At 45.1% G+C, this 20,050-nt stretch overlaps 1 protein-coding gene across 1 annotated transcript in view; it reads left to right on the top strand.

Moving 5' to 3' along the window:
• The window catches only part of TMC7 (transmembrane channel like 7), a 45,261-nt gene that overhangs the window by 8,128 nt on the left and 17,083 nt on the right, over window positions 1-20,050 (top strand). The window contains exons 2-8 of the mRNA XM_028091698.2: window positions 7,084-7,327; window positions 8,214-8,362; window positions 11,378-11,545; window positions 13,144-13,226; window positions 15,691-15,836; window positions 17,321-17,468; window positions 18,720-18,893. Of these exons, the coding sequence (XP_027947499.2) occupies window positions 7,084-7,327; window positions 8,214-8,362; window positions 11,378-11,545; window positions 13,144-13,226; window positions 15,691-15,836; window positions 17,321-17,468; window positions 18,720-18,893 (1,112 nt within the window). The remainder of the gene's footprint in view (window positions 1-7,083; window positions 7,328-8,213; window positions 8,363-11,377; window positions 11,546-13,143; window positions 13,227-15,690; window positions 15,837-17,320; window positions 17,469-18,719; window positions 18,894-20,050) is intronic.

The raw sequence follows: 20,050 nt of genomic DNA, 5'->3' as shown, positions 1-20,050 counted from the left end.
ATTCATTTCCTTAGTCTCACCAGCCACATTTCAATTGCTCAGTAGCCACGTGTGGCTGGTGGTCACCATACTGGACAGTGCAGATATAGAACATTTCTATCGTTGCAAAAGGACAGTGCAGCATGACACATGATGCCCTGGCATGGGATATAGCCATGCCAACCTGTGCAGCTCAAGGACAGAAATAGCCACAGGGCCAGCCAGAGAGATCTTGTTAAAGCTGAGTCAGATTATGTCATTCCGCTGCTCAAAACCCCTAATGGCTCCCACCTTACTTGACTAAAAGCCAAAGTCCTCACCATGGCCCACAGATGTCTATTTCTCCCCAGAACTCTTACCCCATCACTGTCCTCTGCTGACTCTCTTTCAGCCACACTGGCCTCCCTCCTGTTCCTTGAACTGGCTGGGCACAGTCCTGCCTCAGGGCCTTTGCACTCGCTCTTCTCTCTCCCTTGGATGCTCTCTTCTCCCAGGTAGCCACATGGCTCTTTCTCTCCCTTCCTGTAGTCTTTGCTCTAACCCATCCCTGCCTTATTTTTCTCCACACACACTCAGCATCTGAAATATATTGTTCCTAACTTGTTTACTGTTGGTCTCCTCTGGCTAGAATGTTAAGTCCCGTAAAGGCAAGGGAACTTGTGTGTCATATTCAAGGCTATGTCCCAGTCTTAGAACAATGCTTGGATGGCCCATAGCAGTTGCTCAGTAAATGTATTTGAGTGAGCGACTGAATGGATGGATGGATGGGCAGGTGTGTGGCCTTTCCAGGAGGAGGGCAGTGATAAAACTCGGGCCTTGGACCACTTGGTAGAGATGTCCTAGTAGCTTCAACTAGATCCCCTCGACTGTGAGCCCCTGGGTTAGGGTTAGGGTGAGCTGTGAGCACAAATTACTTGAGGTACTCCAGTTAGCATCCAAAATAAAAACAATGTCAAAGAGTATGAGTGGAAAGAAGTCCAAAAAGTTCTGAAATCAATGTCTACATTGCCTTATTGGTAATCTCACTCCGATGTACATGAGCCATTTGAGCATTTCTTGAGAAATAACAGCAAAGCACGCTTCTAATAGGGCTCGTTTGTGTGAAGTACCTTAAATAGGAAGGATATAATATACGGTCAACATCCCAGTCATTATTTTTTGCCAGCTTGTTTTTTCTCCTTTAAAATTTTTTTTCAATTGTGGGAAAAAAAATATATCATCCATATAGAAAAGAATAATATTCAGTGCTTAAATTCCTTAAATCTTATTGTCCCTTTTTGGTGCCCCTGCTTTGCTGGTATGCTAAACGCATGCTTTGATCTGCCTGGTAGGTGAGCGAACATTGCCTGTACCCCACACACCAGATTCATTCATTCATTCATTCATTCAGCAGGTGTTTATTGAGCATCCACCATGTGTCAAGTTCTGTGCTAGACCCTGGGGACTCAGCAGTGCAGGAGAGAGATGGGCTCCCTGTCCCCGTGAAGGTTGCTAGTCCTAAGCGGGGGAGGGAGAGGGTCGGAGACAAGGTGCAAGTGAATAATTAGGGAGGAGGATAGAATTAGGGATGAGTGCAGTGGAGTGGGCACTTGGGAGATAAGATTGAAAGAGTGAGTGAAAGCTCACTGAGGCAGGAAGCAAGTCTGTAAAGCTTCCTCCTCTCTAGAGCCTCGCGCAGAGAAGGGCTCCCTGTAACTTGTCAAACAGAACTCATTCCCCCAGCGGCTGGCGAGAGGCCTGAATCAGATGACCCATAAGGTCCCTTCTTGCCAGGAGTTTCCATGATTCTGCAAGTGGGAAGAAAACCCTGAAGTGAACCCAGCGCCAAATACGGTTGGGCTAGGTTCTTGGCAGGCACTCGAGGGAGGCTGGTGGTAGTTTTAGTCCCATTTAGATCACAGTTGGCCTGTGCCCACATCCTGGGAGTGTTCATGCCTATGGATAGGATCTCGTGACCTGTGGAAAGAGCTGCCAAGAAAGTTGGGACCTAAGGATGCTCTCCAGGTTTCCATGCCTCTGCCCATTCATTCATTCATTCATTCATCCTTCGGATGGAGGGCTCTCCATGAGCAAGACACTGCTTTAAGTCTCAGAGAGACTAACTTTGTCTTTAACCTGGAAGAATGCCAGATATCAGAAGTACTTAATGCCTGCCCCTGCCCCCGCATCTCCTGTTATTACCCAGTCATCTTCCCACCTAAATAATAATCTCCTAATTGCTGAAATCCAGCTCCAGTGGCCAGCAGATTCTAGACATTCCTAGATGGAGGCCCCCCAGTGTCTCAGAAACGCTCATGCCTCCCATGCAAATGGCCAACAGGCAGCCCACACGCTGACCACAGGACTTCATTGGCCATGCTGACAACAATCTCAGCTGGACCCACTCGGGAGAACATCTGACAGTAACTATAATGAGACATTCTTATTCTCTAAGGATGAGAAAAGCAAGGCTCTGAGAGATGATGCAAACTGTCTTCCTAAGAAGGTAGAACCGGGAGTCTGTCTTGACAGCAAAGCCTGGGGCAAGCCACCATTTCTCTGGGCCCCAGTTTCCCTGTTGAAAAGCTGGGGCCGTGAAGCCTTCCCTGGCTCCCGCTGCAGGTTGGCGTGGGAAATCAGGTGATATCATGCTTTGACAGATGTGTGGTGGATGAAAATGAGCGGAGGTGGATCTTTGTGATAGAAATAATGATGCCTGTGTTCAAAGGTATGCTTGTGATTTTTTTTCTCTATTTGAAGATGAAGCACTTCCCAAGAACGTCTGAAGAGGAAAAATCGTTGCTCTTCGATGATGGCCATTTTGAAACTACCAGTTTTCCACCAGGGACTGTTGTTATGGAACATGAATAGGAGTATATGGAGGAACAATGAAATAATTTCTATCTTTAGTGTTCACAAAGCACTTTCAGATCCATGGCCCACCGAATCATTTCATGCTGAGGACTTCAGCTTTGGCATTTGGAAGACCCATGATAGGTTCCTCATTCCAACACTTACGAGCTGGGTGAGTGGGCAAGGCCCTTCACCTCTCCAAACCTCAGTTTCTTCATCCATAAAATGGGATGATTCTATTTAAAGAGTAGTTCAGAGTATTAAGTGTGGTGGCACATACTGAGTACTCAAACAGCCTGGCCCAAGGTAAATGCTCAGTAAATCCTAGCTAATAGTATTGGTTTGGTTTGTAACGCCACCCTCATGATCACGCTGATGAGGTCCGTGGTATTATATACCCCATTCCTGAGACGAGAAACATGTGACCCAGAGACCGTCCTTGTCTCGCCCGGGGTGGCCTGGCTAGTGGGTGACAAGCCAACCCAGGCTCCAGCTCCCGCCCTTGGTCCCTGACCCTACAGTTGCTGAATATTCAGTTGGTCAGTGCTCCTCCATACTCAAAGACCTTTGTTTGAGGTTAATAAGAGCTCTTTGTTGCTGTCCAGAAGGAGTGGCCTCCAGCCAGGGCCTGGACCCTTTAGCCTCTAGGCCCCGGCCCGCCCCACCCCCCACGTTGGCTTTAGGGAGCCGCTGTTACTAATGGAAGTGGATCATATCCGCAGGGTGCGCAGGGGCAGGGAAGTGGAAGGTTGAGTGAGATTCACCAGCAACTGGCAGGGTTCCAGGCGCGTGTCTGTGTGTCATCTGCAGTGAGACAGCTGACCGTTGTGTCTGAACATGCTCATCAGAGAGGCCAACGTTCCAAATCTGCTCTGTCAGACTCCAGCTCAGAGAGCGTGGCCTTGGCTGGTTTCCCCCGCCCCCCAGCCCTCCCTCCTCCTCTTAGCTGGAAGTACATTTATGAGCCCACTGCATGCCAGGGCCTCTGCTGGTTGCCTTTCTCCCCATGTGGTTGCCTTCACTGCTCATGGGCTGGCCCCTGTGGGTGGGTCCCATGCTTGGCCGGGCAGCCTCCAGGGTGATCCTTGAAAATGTGGTCAGATCTCGATGGGCTTCGGCTCCGAGCCCTCAGTCCGCCACATCCAACCGTCAAACCCAGCCCACAGATTCTGACTCTATCTGGCCCCAGGCACCTCTCTATAACCTCTGCTTTTCCTTGCTCCCTGTCCCAGTTACCTATTGTTGTTAGCACACTACTCCAAACGTGATGGCTTACCCTGTTTTATTGTTTCTGCTGACTCTGTGCGCCGGGAAATCAGCAGGGCATGGAAGAGATGGTTTGCTCTGCTGCATGTCCTGTCTGTTGGGTCTGCAGCTTCCAGAAGGCCTCTTCGTACCCATGGGGGCACTCCATGAGGATGACCCAAGGGCTGGGGACTGGCTGCAAGAGCTCACTGGGGTCAGAGCCAGAGACTTTGGTTCTTGCTGTCCACTGTTTCCTTGGGTCTCTTCCTTGGACACTTGGGTCTCTTCCTGTCCACATGGTTGTCCCAGCAACATTGGCAGACTTCTTACACGACAGCCTTGGGGTCCCAACAGCACGAAAGTGGGAACTTCCAGGCCCTTTTAAGGCTTGAGGCTTGAATTGGCAGAGCAACATTTCTGTTGCAGTCTTGGCTAAAGCAAGTCACAGATCCAGCCCAGATTCAAGGGGACTGCAGAGGGGCTGGTGTGGCTCACTGGAGGTCAGCAACAACAGAGCCTATGAGGCTCCTGTTCATTCATCCTCCTCTAGCCACATAGGTCTCCATGCTCTTCCTCAAGCATGCCGTACACACCCCTGCCTCAGGGTCTTTGCACTTGCTGTTTCCCTCTCCTGGGATGCTCTTCCCCAAATATCCATAGGGCTCATGCCCTCTATTCAGCCTCAGCTTAAATGCTACTTTAGTACAGAGACCATACCTGACCCACCTTCTCAGAACCGGTGCACTCCGCCTATCACCTGTCTCCTTACCCCACTCTGTTTTTGTTTTCACACTTATCACCTCCTGGCATAATATTCATCACCTATTTACTGTCTAATCTTCCCCTCCCCCACCTCAGAATATAAGTACTATGCGAATAGGGCATTTGCTTTGTTCATGGCAGTATCTCTAACTCCAGATCGGACACATGGTAGATATATTTGTTGAATGAATGAGTATTTGAGATAAGGAAACTGAAGTTCAGAGGTTAAGTAACTTTCCCAAAGACACACACGCTAATAATCGACAGAGCTAGCATTCAAACCCAAGCAATTTAGCATCTAATATTAAGTCTTAAAAGTTTTGCTGCCTAGGGGTGCCTGGGTGGCTCAGTCGTTAAGCGTCTGCCTTCGGCTCAGGTCATGATCCCGGGGTCCGGGGATCGAGCCCCACATCGGGCTCCCTGCTCAGCGGGGAGCCTGCTTCTCCCTCTCCCACTCCCCCTGCTTGTGTTCCCTCTCTCGCTGTGTCTCTCTCTCTGTCAAATAAATAAATAAAATCTTAAAAAAAAAAAAAAATTTGGGTATGTGTCTTTAAAAAAAAAAAGTTTTGCTGCCTATGGTGGTAATTACTTAGGTAATTATGACTGTTTCCTACTTCCTCTCCCTGTGTCCTGTCTCCATTCAAGGTAGTCTTTCCACAACTAAAATTGGATCAGGCATAAAACCCATCTTGAAGGTAGCGTCCCTCAACTTCAGTGGAAGGCCCTCCCTTCTTAGACCACTGCATAAGGCTCAGCAAAACTTGGCCTCCAGCAGTGGCGTGATGTAGTAGAGCAAATATAGATTTTTGAGTCAGGCAGACCTGGTTCTGTTCACAGCGCCCCCACTCACAGGTTAAGCATGAGCTAATTAGTAATGTCATCCATCCATCCATCTTCCCATCCATTCACCCACACATCCATCTTCCCATCCATCCATCCACCCACCCGTCCAATGAGCATTTATTGAATTCCTCCCTGAATCAAGGATGGTGCTAGGTCCTGGGGTGCAGTGGTGAAGACATCATCACAGTCCCTGCCTTTGGAGAATTTCCAGTCTCCTGGAGGAGACAGATGTACTCACACAGTCACACAAATAAATTTATTTACAAATATGTATTTATTTACAAATTGTGATGTGCTATAAAGGACTTAGTGTTGGGGGGGGGATGTGTAACAAGGTACCGGTAATAGTGCAGTGCGGCAGGGGCGGTTTCCCTGAGGAAGTGATGTGTGAGTAGGAGCTAATAGGATAAATAGGTATGGCAAGTGCATTCCAAGCAGAGGGAACAGCATATGGAAAGTCTCTGAGGAGGAAACAGGGCCCATCTTCGTATTTGAAAGATCCTAAAAAATAAGTGGTTGGAGGGCAGAGAGCTTGAGGAACTGCAGACACAGACAAGAATCTGACCATGCAGAGCTTTGAGGACCCTGGGCATGGGGTTGGGCAACCCATCAACTTTATTTTCTCATCTGTAAAATGGGACTGATAATAGTACCTACCTCAGTATGTGTGAGCATCTACGGTCAGCTGAGTGACAGCTGGCTGTAGGCTGGCCTGGATGGTCTCAGCTGGGGCAATCGTCCCTGCTCCAATGGTCTTATCCTTCAGCAAGTCAGCTTGGGCTTGTTTACATGGTGGCAGCTGGGATCCAGAGAGCAGCCGAAGCCAGCAAGGCTTACAACTGGCCAGCATCACTTCCATTGCATTCTGTTGGTCCGAGCAGATCCCACGGCCAGCCCAGATCCATGAGTGCGTGTGAAGCTATTAACACAATGCCTGGTGCACAGGAAGTGCTCTGTCAATACTATTATTATTATTATTGTTGCTGTTGATGGTATCACTATGCATTTGCATAATGCTTTATGCTTTTCGGAGTTTTATCCTATATATCATTATAGCCCACACTTTGGGAAGATAGTTGGGGCAAATAGTACTAGTCCCATCTGACAAATGTAGATGAGTTTAGATAACTGGCCGAGGTCACACATTTAGCTGGTAGCTGCATCCAAACACTAGAACTCAGATATCATGTTACCTAAAGTGTATTTGCACATGCAGCTGCTGAAAGTGAACCCATTTGCAGATGATGGCATTGTCCTGAGCACCATCCTGGTAAATAGAATAATGAAGGTACAAATGCTATTGTCAGGGGCGCAGACTGGTGACCGTCTGCATGATTTAGGTAGGCAAAAAAAAAATTTTTTTTTTATTGGCTCCCAGGTTCTGTGGTTATTGATGGTTCTCTTTTTTTCTGTCTTGCCCAGAGAACCTCTCTTTGGACTCCAGTGGCTTTTCTTCTCCACCTGTGAATTTCCTTCAAGAATTGCCAAGCTATCGGTCCATTGCACGCAGGAGGACGACCATTCTTTCCCGAGACAAGCAAAGTGGCACTTTGCTGAAGCCGACAGACTCGTACAGCTCCCAGCTGGAGGGAGGAATCACCGAAAACCTCAATAGCCAGTCGATTCGGAAGTATGCACTGAACATCTCTGAGAAGCGGAGGCTAAGGTTTGTTTGGTGGCCATCTAGAAAGCATCTGATGTATGTTTTGGGCAGAGGTTTTATGCACGGAATACATTTCCTAAAGAGTTCACGTAATTAAAAATGTATTACTTAGGGTCAGCCAAGCTGCAGCAACAAAGTTACCCAAACATGTACTAGCTCAATGTATTAGAAGTTTATTTCTTGTTCACATAAAAGTCCTGGGTTCAGATCAAGGGGGAGCTTTGCAGTCATTCAGGGACCCAGGCTCCTTCCATCTTCTGGCTCTGCAACACCCCCAGAGCCTCATTGTTGTCTCCAGTTCCTCCTGTTTCCCCTCCCCTCAGCCCCTGTCAACCCCTGCTCTACTCTTTGTCTCTAAATTTGCCATTCTGGACATTTCAGGTAAATGGAATCATACAACACGTGACCTTTTGAAACTGGCTTTTTTCACTTAGCATGATGTTTTTAAGGTTTATCCAAGTTATGGCTTGTATCAGTACATGATAGTCATTCCTTTTTATGGTTGAATGATATTTCATTGTATGGATGGATATGTCTCATTCTGTTTGTCCATTCATCTGTTGGTGGACATTTGGGTTGTTTCCACCTCTTGGCTATTGTGAATAGTGCTGCAATGAACATTTATGTACAAGTTTTTGTTTGGGACCCTGTTTTCAGTTCTTTGGGGGTATCTACCTAGGAGTGGGATTGCCGAGTCATAATGGTAATTCTGTGTTTAACGTGTTGAGGAATATCCAGACTGTTTTTCCTAGTGACTACACCGTTGTACATTTCCACCAGCAGTGTATGAGGGCTCCAGGTTTTCCACATCCTCTTGGCTGGGGTTTTATTTGATGCTGAGGCTTGATGACACTTTCCTGATCATTGTCATGATTGTTTTTTAATGCAGGAACATTCAGGAGACCCAAATGAAGTATTTATCTGAGTGGGACCAGTGGAAACGGTATAGCAGCAAGTCTTGGAAGAGGTTCATAGGGAAGGCTCGTGAGATGACCACCCACTTGGAGCTGTGGCGGGAGGACATTCGCAGCATAGAAGGTACCATACCCCCCACTCTGCACATGCTCCTCTGTGGAAGACTTCTGTGCCTGGGGGAACGTACAGCTTCGTTTCCTCTAAGCTCTAGATGAAATTTAGCACTTCCTTCCACGATGAATGGGAGCAATGGCACTAGTTAGGATTAGCAGAACCTGTGTCTTCATCCCCAGGAAAATCAGATATTTTCCTATTCCTTCCAGTTGTATTATCTTGGAATATCACTTGTGCTCATCACTACTTTGAAATTGCAGCAGGGAATCTGTAAGATTGGCCACTAGATCTTGTTATTTAATGTGCTAATGAAGAAGCTCATGCATTATTTTAGCACAAATTTGGTTTTTAATATTATAACCGTATGTCCATTTGTATTTGGTGCATTTATTTTTTTATTTTTAAGATTTTTTTTTTTTTTTAAGTAATCTCTACAACCAACATGGGGCTTGAACTTACAACCCTGAGATCAAGAGTCCCATGCTGAGCCAGCCAGGTGCCCCTGTATTTGGTGCATTTATTATTTCATTTTATTTTATTTATCATATATATGCAAAATATATGATTCCATTTATTTTTTCCAATTTTTTATTTAAATTCTAGTTAGCTAACATATAATAGTTCGTGCATTTATTTATTTATTTTTTAAGATTTTATTTATTTATTTGGCAGAGAGAGACAGCGAGAGAGGGAACACAAGCAGGGGGAGTGGGAGAGGGAGAAGCAGACTCCCAGCCAAGCAGGGAGCCCGATGCGGGGCTGGATCCCAGGACCCTGGGTCCATGACCTGAGCCAAAGGCAGATGCCTAACAACTGAGCCACCTAGGCACCCCTGTTTGGTGCATTTAAAATGTTATTCTGAGATGGGGTTCATTAGGTTTCACCCGACTGCCAAAGGTGCCCATGGCCCTGAAAATACTGAAGATCCCTACTTTTCCATATTGGTAAGAATTGGGTTGTAGTATGGTCAGTGAGCTCTGGTTGCTATAACAAAATACCATAGACAGGGTGGCCGCAACAACAGAAATTTCTTTTCTTTTCTTTTTAAGATTTTATTTATTTATTTGAGAGAGAGAGAGAACATGAGTGGGGAAAGGGGAGAGGGAGAGGAAGAAGCAAGACCCCCTGCTGAGTGGGGACCTCCCCCCCAATGTGGGGCTTGATTCCAGGACTCTGGGACCATGACCTGAACCGAAGGCAGACACTTAACTGACTGAGCCACCCAGGTGTCCCAAAATTTATTTTCTTATAGTCTGGAGACTGGAAATTCAAGACCAGGCTGCCTTCTCACTGTGTCTTTACATGACCTCAACTTTGTGCACTCTTGGGGAAAAAGAGGGAGAAAGAGAGAGAGAGGGCTTGAGTTCTGATGCCTCTTCTTGTAAGGCCACTAAATCCCATCATGGGGACCCACTCTTACAACCTCATTAAACCTAATCACCTCGCAAAGGCCCCACCTCAAGATACCATCACATTAGGGGTTAGGGCTTCAGCATGTGAACTTGGGGTGGGGGTGGGGAGTGGAGGATACAATTCAGTCCATAGCGAGTATATAGAAACTAGAAATTGTGCCAAAATATAAAATTAGGAAAAAACATTGAAACATTTGGATGACATAGCAGAGCCGGGGGGAAATTCCTCTTAGGATGACATAGTTTGTCTTATAAAGCAAAAACTATTTACAAACAACTCCTCAAATCTGCTGAAGTGGGGATTTTGTCAAGTGGCACGATGAATGGAAGAAATGCTGTCATTATTACTATTTTAAGACCTATAAAGTACTCGGGCCGCCTGGGTGGCTCAGATGGTTAAGCGTCTGCCTTCGGCTCAGGTCATGATCTCAGGGTCCTGGGATCAAGTCCTTCATCAGGCTCCCTGCTCAGCAGGGAGTCTGCTTCTCCCTCTCCCTCTGTCCCTCCCCGCCACTCATGCGCACACTCTCTCTCGCTCAAATAAATAAATAATGAAATCTTTATTTAAAAAAAACTATAAAATACTCTTGATACCTTAATTCAACGAAATACCTTTTTAAATTGTTTTATTGGGGGAATGTAAATGCAATCACAAGGGGCTTCATAGGCTCACTTAAAACTTAACCATCTAGTTGTGTACTTTTTCTGAGATCTGAGCACAGCATCATGTTTGGAGCGAAATAATAAAAGCTAGCCCCGGTTGAGCTTTTTTTTTTTTTTTTAAAGATTTTATTTATTTATTTGACAGAGAGAGACACAGCAAGAGAGGGAACACAAGCAGTGGGAATGGAAGAAAGGAGAAGCAGGCTTCCCACGGGGCAGGGAGCCTGATGCAGGGCTTGATCCCAGGACCCTGGGATCATGACCTGAGCCCAAGGCAGATGCTTGACTGAGCCAACCAGGCGCCCCCCCCCCCCCTTGAGCTTTTACTGTGAGCGGGGCATTGTGTTAAACATTTTCCTCATATTGCCTTAGTTAATCCTCTTAAGAACATTTCATATAGGTGTCATTTGCATGGCTAAGAGGGGTTAAAATACTTTTCCAAAGTACACTCAGCTAGGATGAAGCAGACCCAGGATTTGAAGGATTTGATTCAGGCCATCAAGCTTCCAAGTCCAGGGGTCCAGCCACCATGCCCCAGCTTCCTTTCTCGTTTAGTGGTGGCCTTTCTGGAGGTTTTTGTTCAGAACGTGGCTTATGAGAATTCAGGAATAGATTCATACATTTAGGCTCAGTTACAAAAGCACTGCTGCAATTCAGTGGGGAAAGGGTAGTCTTTTCAGTAAATGGTACTGAGTCAATTCGATATTCAGATAAGGAAAGATGAATATTGAGTCCTGCCTCACACCACTGTCAAGTAGTTAATTCAAGGTCAAGTGTAGATTTAGAAAAGAGAACCTTAAAGCCAACAGTAGAAAAACAAAATATTTCTTCCTCCCTCCCCCACCAAGATCACTCCAACTTCAGCTTTGTGGCCGATTGGATCTACTGGGGGTAACGCGTGTGTAGGTCAATACTCCTGGTCAGTGATGTCTGGATTTCTTTTTTCCAGGGAAATTTGGCACTGGGATTCAGTCCTATTTCTCCTTCTTGCGGTTTCTTGTGTTGCTGAATTTGGTGATATTTCTGATCATCTTTATGCTGGTTTTGCTCCCGGTCTTGCTCACCAAATACAACATCACCAACAGCACTTTTGTGGTCATTCCGTCCCAAGACACGGGTGAGTCTAAGGCCTGGTTTGCTGTGAGAATGTTCTTGCCACTGTGTACCTATCTACAATGCTTCCTTCTCTGGAAATCTTTCTATTCTAAGTTGCGGGTGCCTGCATCAGGATGGGCTCAGTTATGCTGCAGAAACAAATGACCCCATAACTCTTAGCACTAATAACCACAAAAGGTTCTTTCTCACTCCTAGTACGTGTCCATCACTGTTTGGTGGTGGCTTTGTTCCGTATTGTCTTCACTCTGGAGCCCAAGCTGATGGAGCAGCCTCTCTCTGGACCATTGATGGTCACTATGTCCAAAAGAAAAAGGGCCAGTGCAAACACACTGGCTTGTAAAACTCCTGCCTGGAATGACACCTGTCATTTCTGCCACATCTCATTACCCAAAGCAAGTCACTTGGCCCCTCCTGATTTCAGCAAGGCATTTGGGAGGAGCACTGCGGCTAAGAAAGTGGAAAATTTAGCACACGTGATATCACCTACTCCAACTCCAGTAACTTTGAGACGTTTATGCCATAATTCTCAACATAGGTCCCATCTTTTGGGCATCCTGCGCTGTCAAACAGGGAGAGTTTCTGTCATTCTACAAACATTTATTGATTCCCTTCTAGGTACCAAGCTCTGTGCTAGGAGCCAGAAGTAGGCGAGCTGAGTCAGAGCCTGACTTATGTGAGAATTATAAAATGGCAGAACTGGAACCTTGGAACTACCCAAGGTCTTGGAGAAACTGGTTCAACTCCCTTCTTTAGCGAAGGAACATAGGAAACTAAGGCCCAGAGTAGGGGTGGTGGATTGGGTTATTTTTCTCAATTTGTCACTCCCCTGTAATTGTGACTTGTAGGGCCGCCCACTGTGGGCAGAGGATACTTTCTGCCCCCATTGGTATTGCACTTGGCCGTGTGGCTGGTTTTGTCCAATGGAGTATTAGCTTGAAACAGCTTGTGTGGTTGGCTTGCCTATGAGAAGAGCATCACCAAATAACCATTGCCTCAGCCCGGGTCCCAGAATGAAGTCATATAGTGCAGACCTGAGCCCAGCTGGAGGCATGGGATCCATCCTAGCTCAGTCTAAATCAGCTCAATGAACTCAAATTGCAGCTCCATGAATGAGAAAAATAAATGTTTGGTATGTTCAGTCACTGAGACTTTGTGGTTCTCTGTTATGCAGCAATGGCTCACTGATACAGGGAAAGTGAATTAGCTGTTCAGGGATAAGGTAGTGTCATTAAAATTGGTACTCAAATGATTTCTTGGTTATTTATGCCTATGTAAACATATAGGTTGTCTTAATGAAGCTGCGTGTTTATTTATACACATGTAGAGATCTTTTAAAATTCGTCATACTTACAGTGGAATCACAGTTATGTCAATCACATCTTCCAAAACATGTGCAAACATGAACCCCAAACCACAAAATACCCATACAGACAGAGAATGTGCACTGTAAGTAGACCCACATACAAAACATATAGAAAAAGACATACTAACATCTCTAAATGTATATACATGTGCGTGCCTTTATACACAAATTATGATAGCCAAGTTGTAGCGACTGTAAAACTTTTCCACTGATGTTCTTGTTTTTGTTTTTTACAGATGTTCAATGCACAGTTTATCCAATAAGTAGCTCTGGACTCATTTACTTTTATAGTTATGTCATAGACTTGCTCTCTGGCACTGTAAGTATTCTAACATAATTCCGCATTTGGACCTTCGATAGGCTGAAAATAGGTTAATTTAAAGATCAGGCTCCTGAATGTCTGTGGTGAGAGCCAGGCACAAGAGTTGACACAAATACTAGTAAAAGGAACAGGATTTGCAGTGACCTCATCAGCAAGGATAATGTTCACCCACCTGCTGCTAGAACATATAGGAAACAGGCTTCAGCCACTGGCCATTCCTTAGTCCCTGCCCCCTTTGTATTGACTTGCAACAAAATACTGAGTTCCCCCAAAGAAAGACGTTTCAGTGGAAATAAACCCAGAGAGAATTTATTTAATTTCTCAGACATTGTAAAACCTTACACGTCAGGGTCCCAGACCACCCAGCTGAAAGCCATGGCTCTTCCTCCCAGAAATCACACACAGAGACATGCATCATACAGATATGTGCTCATATGTACGTGTGCACACCACATTTGTACATGTCCGTATACATTCCCCGAAATCCAAAGTCTGTTTTTTTTTTTTTTTTTAAGATTTATTTATTTATTTGACAGAGAGAGACACAGCGAGAGAGGGAACACAAACAGGGGGAGTGGGAGAGGGAGAAGCAGGCTTCCCGCCAAGCAGGGAGCCCAGTGTGGGGCTCGATCCCAGGACCCTGGGATCATGACCTGAGCCAAGGGCAGACGCTTAATGACTGAGCCACCCAGGCACCCGGGAATGAATCTTTAAACGCTGGCTTGTCTTTGCTGAAAACAGGTGGGCTCATGATCAAATCAGAAAGATTCTTTTCCAGGCCCACTGGATCTTTGCCCTATAATATTTAATTATTTTGAGGGAGATATCAATGACAGCCCTGATACCAACCTGGGGCGATAAAAACTGGTTTCGTGTAGTTGGGCAAGTTTTTATGGCCGGTGGGCCCAGCCTTCAGGAGAATTAAAGGTGGAGTCTTCTGTTTCTACATTTTTCTTCTAATAAAAAATTTACTTTAATACTCAGTATAAGAATATATGGTTATCATAAAAAGTACAGAATTTATAGCGTGAAAAGTGAAATTACCTTTCCCCAGAGGCCACCGAACCTTTAACGCTGGCTCATAGCCTTCTCCACCTTTCTCATGTACTTACTTCATACGGTCTTGCTTCATATTTTGTATGGGTTTTTCATGGTCTAGCCAGTCCCCTGTTGCTTCCATATTCCCCCTTTATAAACAATGCTATACGGAACATCTGTGTACTACATCTACTAAATATACTATTTCTGCTTTCTGTATATACTGTCTTCCCACTCTCCTAGAATTTTCCCGCTACCCAAGGAGGCATGTGAAGAATTCAGTTATTTCCTCCCTAAGTAGTCAGGAACTTTTCTGTGCTATATTTTCAAGTGGGGCACCTTTGGGTTTTTTTGGTTCGGTTTGGTTTTGGTAACAGCTTTATTGAGGTATAATTCACACAGCATACAATTCACCCATTTAAAGTATAGAATTCAGTGTTTTTTTCCTGTATTCACAGGTAAGTTCTGTCATTGCTAGTCAATCTTAGAACAATTTCATCGCCTTAAAAAGAAATGCTGTACCTTTTCCATATCCCCTACCAATCCTAACTGGTGCTAAGCAACCATGAATCTACTTTCTGTCTACACAATGCTTATTCCTGACATTTCATATACATGGAATCCTATAATACATGGTCTTTTGTCTCTGGCTTCTTTCACTTAGCATGTTTTTTCATATGCTTATTGACCATTGTGTATCTTCTTTTTTTTTTTTAAAGATTTTATTTATTTTTTTATTGAGAGAGAAAGTGAGCGCGTAAGCAGGGAGAGGGGCAAAAGGAGAGGGAGAGAGAGAATCTCAGATTCTGTGCTGAGTGTGGAGCCCAACGTAGGGCTCGATCTCACCACCCTGAGATCATGACCTGAGCTGAAATCAAGAGTCTGATGCTTAACCCCTAGATCTTTAATTTTTTAAACAATGTTTTCTAGTCTTAAGAGTGTAAGATTTACACTTTATTTGTTAAATCTGTTCCTAAGTATGTTACCCTTTCTGCGTTGTTGCACACGGAATTGTTTTCTTAACTTCATTTTTGGATCACACACCTCTGTATTTTTATTTTTTTATTTTTAAAGATTTTATTTATTTATTTGACAGAGAGAGACACAGCGAGAGAGGGAACACAAGCAGAGGGAGAGGGAGAAGCAGGCTTCCCGCCAAGAAGGGAGCCCAACGTGGGGCTCAATCCCAGGACCCTGGGATCATGACCTGAGCCAAAGGCAGACGCTTAACGACTGAGCCACCCAGGCGCCCCAACACCTCTGTATTTTTAATACTCAGGTTTTATCCATGCTTTGTTCCCCAGACACTAGCTGAGCACTCCTTATGACACTGGAATGTGGGTTCCTTGAGGTAGAGACTGGTCTCCTGATTCCCTGCAGTGAACTTAACCAGTCTGACCTCATGCCTTTGGCTTTGTTTCAGGGTTTCTTGGAGGAGACCTGCCTCTTTTATGGACATTACACCATTGATGGAGTAAAATTTCAAAACTTCACCTATGATCTGCCCCTGGCTTATTTGTTAAGCACAATTGCCTACCTGGCCCTGAGCCTTCTTTGGATAGTGAAAAGGTAAAATTTATCAGGTCATCACATTCTTTTTGAATTACCCTTGATGGCTGGGGTTTATTGGTGGTCTGTGGACTCTGGGAGCCATTGCTCGAATGATGAGCAGAGTCCAGAGTCCCATAACAGGGTTATGGGAAGAAAAGTTTGTGAGTATGTTGTAGGCCAATGAGATCTGGAGGTAACGGAGGGAAGATTTGGGAGCTGGAACCACAGCCAAATCATTATTGCACACGTGTCAGGGCTGTAACGTGACCTTCTCTTTGATCTGGTGTGGTTGCTAATCAGTTCTCTATTGGGTTGTAAGTGGCAGAAACCCAACTCTGACTAACTAGAGTAAAGGGGAATTGAGAGAACCAAGGAAGGGAGGAAACTCCAAATTATAGGAAGGATAAGGATATGGGTATGTCTTCCAAACCACCAAAAGCAAGGGCTCCTTCATCCCTGGTGATTCTCCTGGTGGCAGTTTCCTTATGTAGACTCCCAAGGTCACAGGTTCAGAAATCCTTTTGAAGAGCTGTGTTGGCTCTTCATTCAGGTACCCAACTCTGACCCTTCAACTATTGCCAGTGGGTCAAGATCATACGAGAACCTCGTATTTTCCATGGTAGACAGGCGGTTCAGTGGGAGATGCCAATTCCCAAGAAATGAATAGCAAGGAATATTAATTAAATTTTTTAAATTTTATTTAAATTTTAGTTAAATGAATTAAAATTACAAAGTGTGCAACAGCATGGCATCTGACCTGAACAGGTGCTCACTAAATATTTGGTTATTTTACTATTTAAGTCATTTACTCATTTATCCATCAGCTGGATAGTGGTCATATTACAGTCCAGGCATTCCAGATATAAACATGGCAAGACAGCTTGTGTACCTGCCCTCAGGGAATTTAAAATGTAGTCAGGATAAGGGGCTACAGGCAATAAACACATAATGATAGCAGATTAGATTCAATGCTGTGAAGAAAATAGACTAACCTGAAGTGGGGGGTCACAACTTTAGAAGGAGTGGTGAGGAATCTTTGGAAGGGATATTTGAGCTGACACCTGAATGATGGGAAAAAAGCATCTATGGGAAGAGGCAGGGGAAGAACTGACTGAGGAATGGGTAGAGGAGTCCTGTAAGTACAAAGGCCCTGAGGCCAGAGAAGCTTGTGAGTTTACAGAACGGGAAAAAAGCCATGGTCATCCCAGCAGCATGGCCGTATGGGAGGAAAGATGGCATAGTGCACGATCTCTAGGCTGTGTTAAAGAGTTTGGATTTTATTCCAACTATGAGAAAAGCCCTTGGATAGATGAAAGGAAATGATTTTCCACCATGAGCTACCTGGTTAGCTGCCACACATATGTAGCATTGTCCAAACTGGTCCCTGCCAAAACGAGTGGAAAATGCAGCCATGTGTAACTTTTTTACATGGTCAACAAAGCCAATCCACGGGCCTGTATTTTGTTGTTCTTCTAAGAAGGGTCATCGTGTTTTGGGGCCAGGTCGGTGGAAGGGTTCAAAATCAACCTGATCCGGAGTGAGGAGCACTTCCAGAGTTACTGCAACAAGATCTTTGCCGGCTGGGACTTCTGCATCACCAACCGAGGCATGGCGGACCTGAAGCACAGCAGCCTGCGGTACGAGCTCCGAGTGAGTGCTGCTGGGTTTTCTCTCGGCGGGTTCCTTGCCAGCCAAGTCGTGCCTTGGAAAGCCGGGGGGTCGCAGCTTGCAGAGGAGCTGGGTGCAGGCCAGCCTGTCTCTAGTGCTTAGCAAGTTTCCCGTGTCATCTTCAAGAACTTTCCACGGAGGGGGCGCCTGGGTGGCTCAGTCGTTGAGCATCTGCCTTCGGCTCAGGTCATGATCCCAGGGTCCTGGGATCAAGCCCGTGTCGAGCTCCCTGCTCAGCAGGAAGCCTGCTTCTCCCTCTCCCACTCCCCCCGGTTGTGTTCCCTCTCTCGCTGTGCCTCTCTCTGTCAAATAAATAAATAAAATCTTAAAAAAAAAAAAAAAAGAACTTTCCACAGAGAACTGCCTCCTGAGGTTGATCATCTTCACCGAAGCATGGAGTTGGTGGACTGGGGATGGGCAGGAGGTAGGCACACGAGGGTGAGTGGGAGGGAATGGTGTCTTCCCTCCTTCCCCACCACCTTATACTGCTATTTTTCCACCTGATGAGAAGCTGTCATGCATCACTTACACCAGGAGAAACTAGAACTAGGAGGGGATGCTATGATGATAAGGTGGAGTGGAGAGAATAAGAAAAAGTACAAGAGAATTTCCAGATTCATAAGGGGAGAAAGAGGAACAAACGGTATCTTGAACAAACCCACCCAAAAAAGGAGGAGATGATCATAACAAAAGCATAATAAAGTGACGTGGAAGGGCTCAAACAAAATGTATTCTTTGTCTAAAGGAATGACATAACTACATCTAAGTAATGCCATGGATAGGTTATGCTTCTGTTTTCACAGTTATTGCGAAGTCTAATTGCAGACTTTTTTTTTTTTTAAAGATTTTATTTACTTGAAAGACAGAGCATGAGTGAGGGGGAAAAGCTAAGGGAGAAGGAAAAGCAGACTCCCTGCTGAGCAGGGAGCCCGATACGGGGCTCGATCCCAGGACCCTGGGATCATGACCTGAGCCGAAGGCAGACTCTTAACTGACTGAGCCACTCAGGCGCCCCTCCCTGCCGTCTTAGGAGGTTCTACCTTGACTTAGACCCTTAGTAGACATGAAAGCTAGTTGGGCTTGGTCTGGGAAGATATCTACACGGAGATCGTTTTTTTTTTATTTAAGGAAGGTCTTCAAGATGGATGGATGGGGTATGACGATGAATCACAGGTTCCACCCCTGAATATCCCTTCACCCCATGCTCACGGATGAGTTTTCTTTGGCCCTCAGGCAGATCTGGAAGAAGAAAGAATACGGCAGAAGATAGCAGAAAGAACATCAGAAGAAACGATACGGATTTACTCTCTGAGACTGTTTTTGAACTGTATTGTTCTGGCCGTTTTAGCCGCATGCTTTTATGCAATCTACAGAGCGACAATATTCTCACAGGAGCACATGAAAAAAGTAAGTACTCTGTGAAAGCCAGCTTAACTTTTATTCTGGTTGCACATTAGGTATGCCAAGTGCATTACAAGCCTCTGACATAGAGACCATCATCATTTCTGTTTTATACATAAGGATATCAGTTTGACTGCTATGACAGAGAACTGAAAATCATAGGTGACCAATTTCTATTTTTTTTAAGATTTTTATTTATTTTAAGGAGAAAGAGATAGCGAGAGAGAGAGAGAGAGCATGAGCAGGGGGGAGAGGGAGAAGCAGGCTCCCCGCTGAGCAGGGAGCCCAATGCAGGGCTCGATCCCAGGACCCTGGAATCACAACCTGAGCCGAAGGCAGACCGTTAACCAGCTGAGCCACCCAGGAGCCCCTAGTTTCTACTTTTAATAAAAATACAGGAGCATCCAAAAAGAGTGTTTGGAATTCCTCCTAGAATCCATAATATTCAAATTCAGGTTTGCCTACCTAGATTTAATCCTCAATTCCACTACTTACACTCTGGGGCTCCAGTTTACCTAAAATAGCAGTGGGTTTAAAAATGTACATTGGTCTGGTGGCTTTGATTCATGAAATCAATCATTGGAGTTGGGGGGGTTCCTTCCATCTTGTGGCTCTGCCATACTTAGGGCACGCCCTTTCCTATATAGTACAAGATAGTTCAGCATGTCCACATTCTAACCAATGGGAAGGAGGTGAAGGGGATGGGAAGGTATACCCTTTTCTTCAAGGGCAAGACCTTTCAAGTGCTTGCACTTAAAACATCTTCTCACATCTCTTTGGCCAGAATTTAGTCAGATAGCTGTACCTTGCTATAAGGGAGGCCAGGAAATAATAGTTTTATCCCAGATAGACGTATATGTGGCCAAATAGTTTATTACTCTGAAAGGAGAGAAGGGCTAGTCCAAATCAATAACTACTATGGCCTTGAAAATACTTTAAATTGCCCACTGATACAGACTACATGGATTTTTTTTTTAATACTTGACCTTAATTAATCCACTAGAGCTAATTTTTCTTTGTTTGGTACTAGAGCATGATACCTCTGTTTGAACATCCAAGGAAGGAAATGGCTTATGTTTATTTTTATTTTTATTTTATTTTTAAAATTTTTTTAGAGAGAGAGTGAGGGACAGAGAGAGAATCCCAAGCAGGCTCCATGCTCA

Source organism: Eumetopias jubatus, unplaced genomic scaffold (assembly GCF_037043125.1).
Source record: "Eumetopias jubatus isolate StellerSeaLion01/CBP00866 unplaced genomic scaffold, mEumJub1_p1.0 scaffold_12, whole genome shotgun sequence".
Lineage (NCBI taxonomy): Eukaryota > Metazoa > Chordata > Mammalia > Carnivora > Otariidae > Eumetopias > Eumetopias jubatus.
This window is presented reverse-complemented; position numbering and strand designations above follow the sequence as displayed.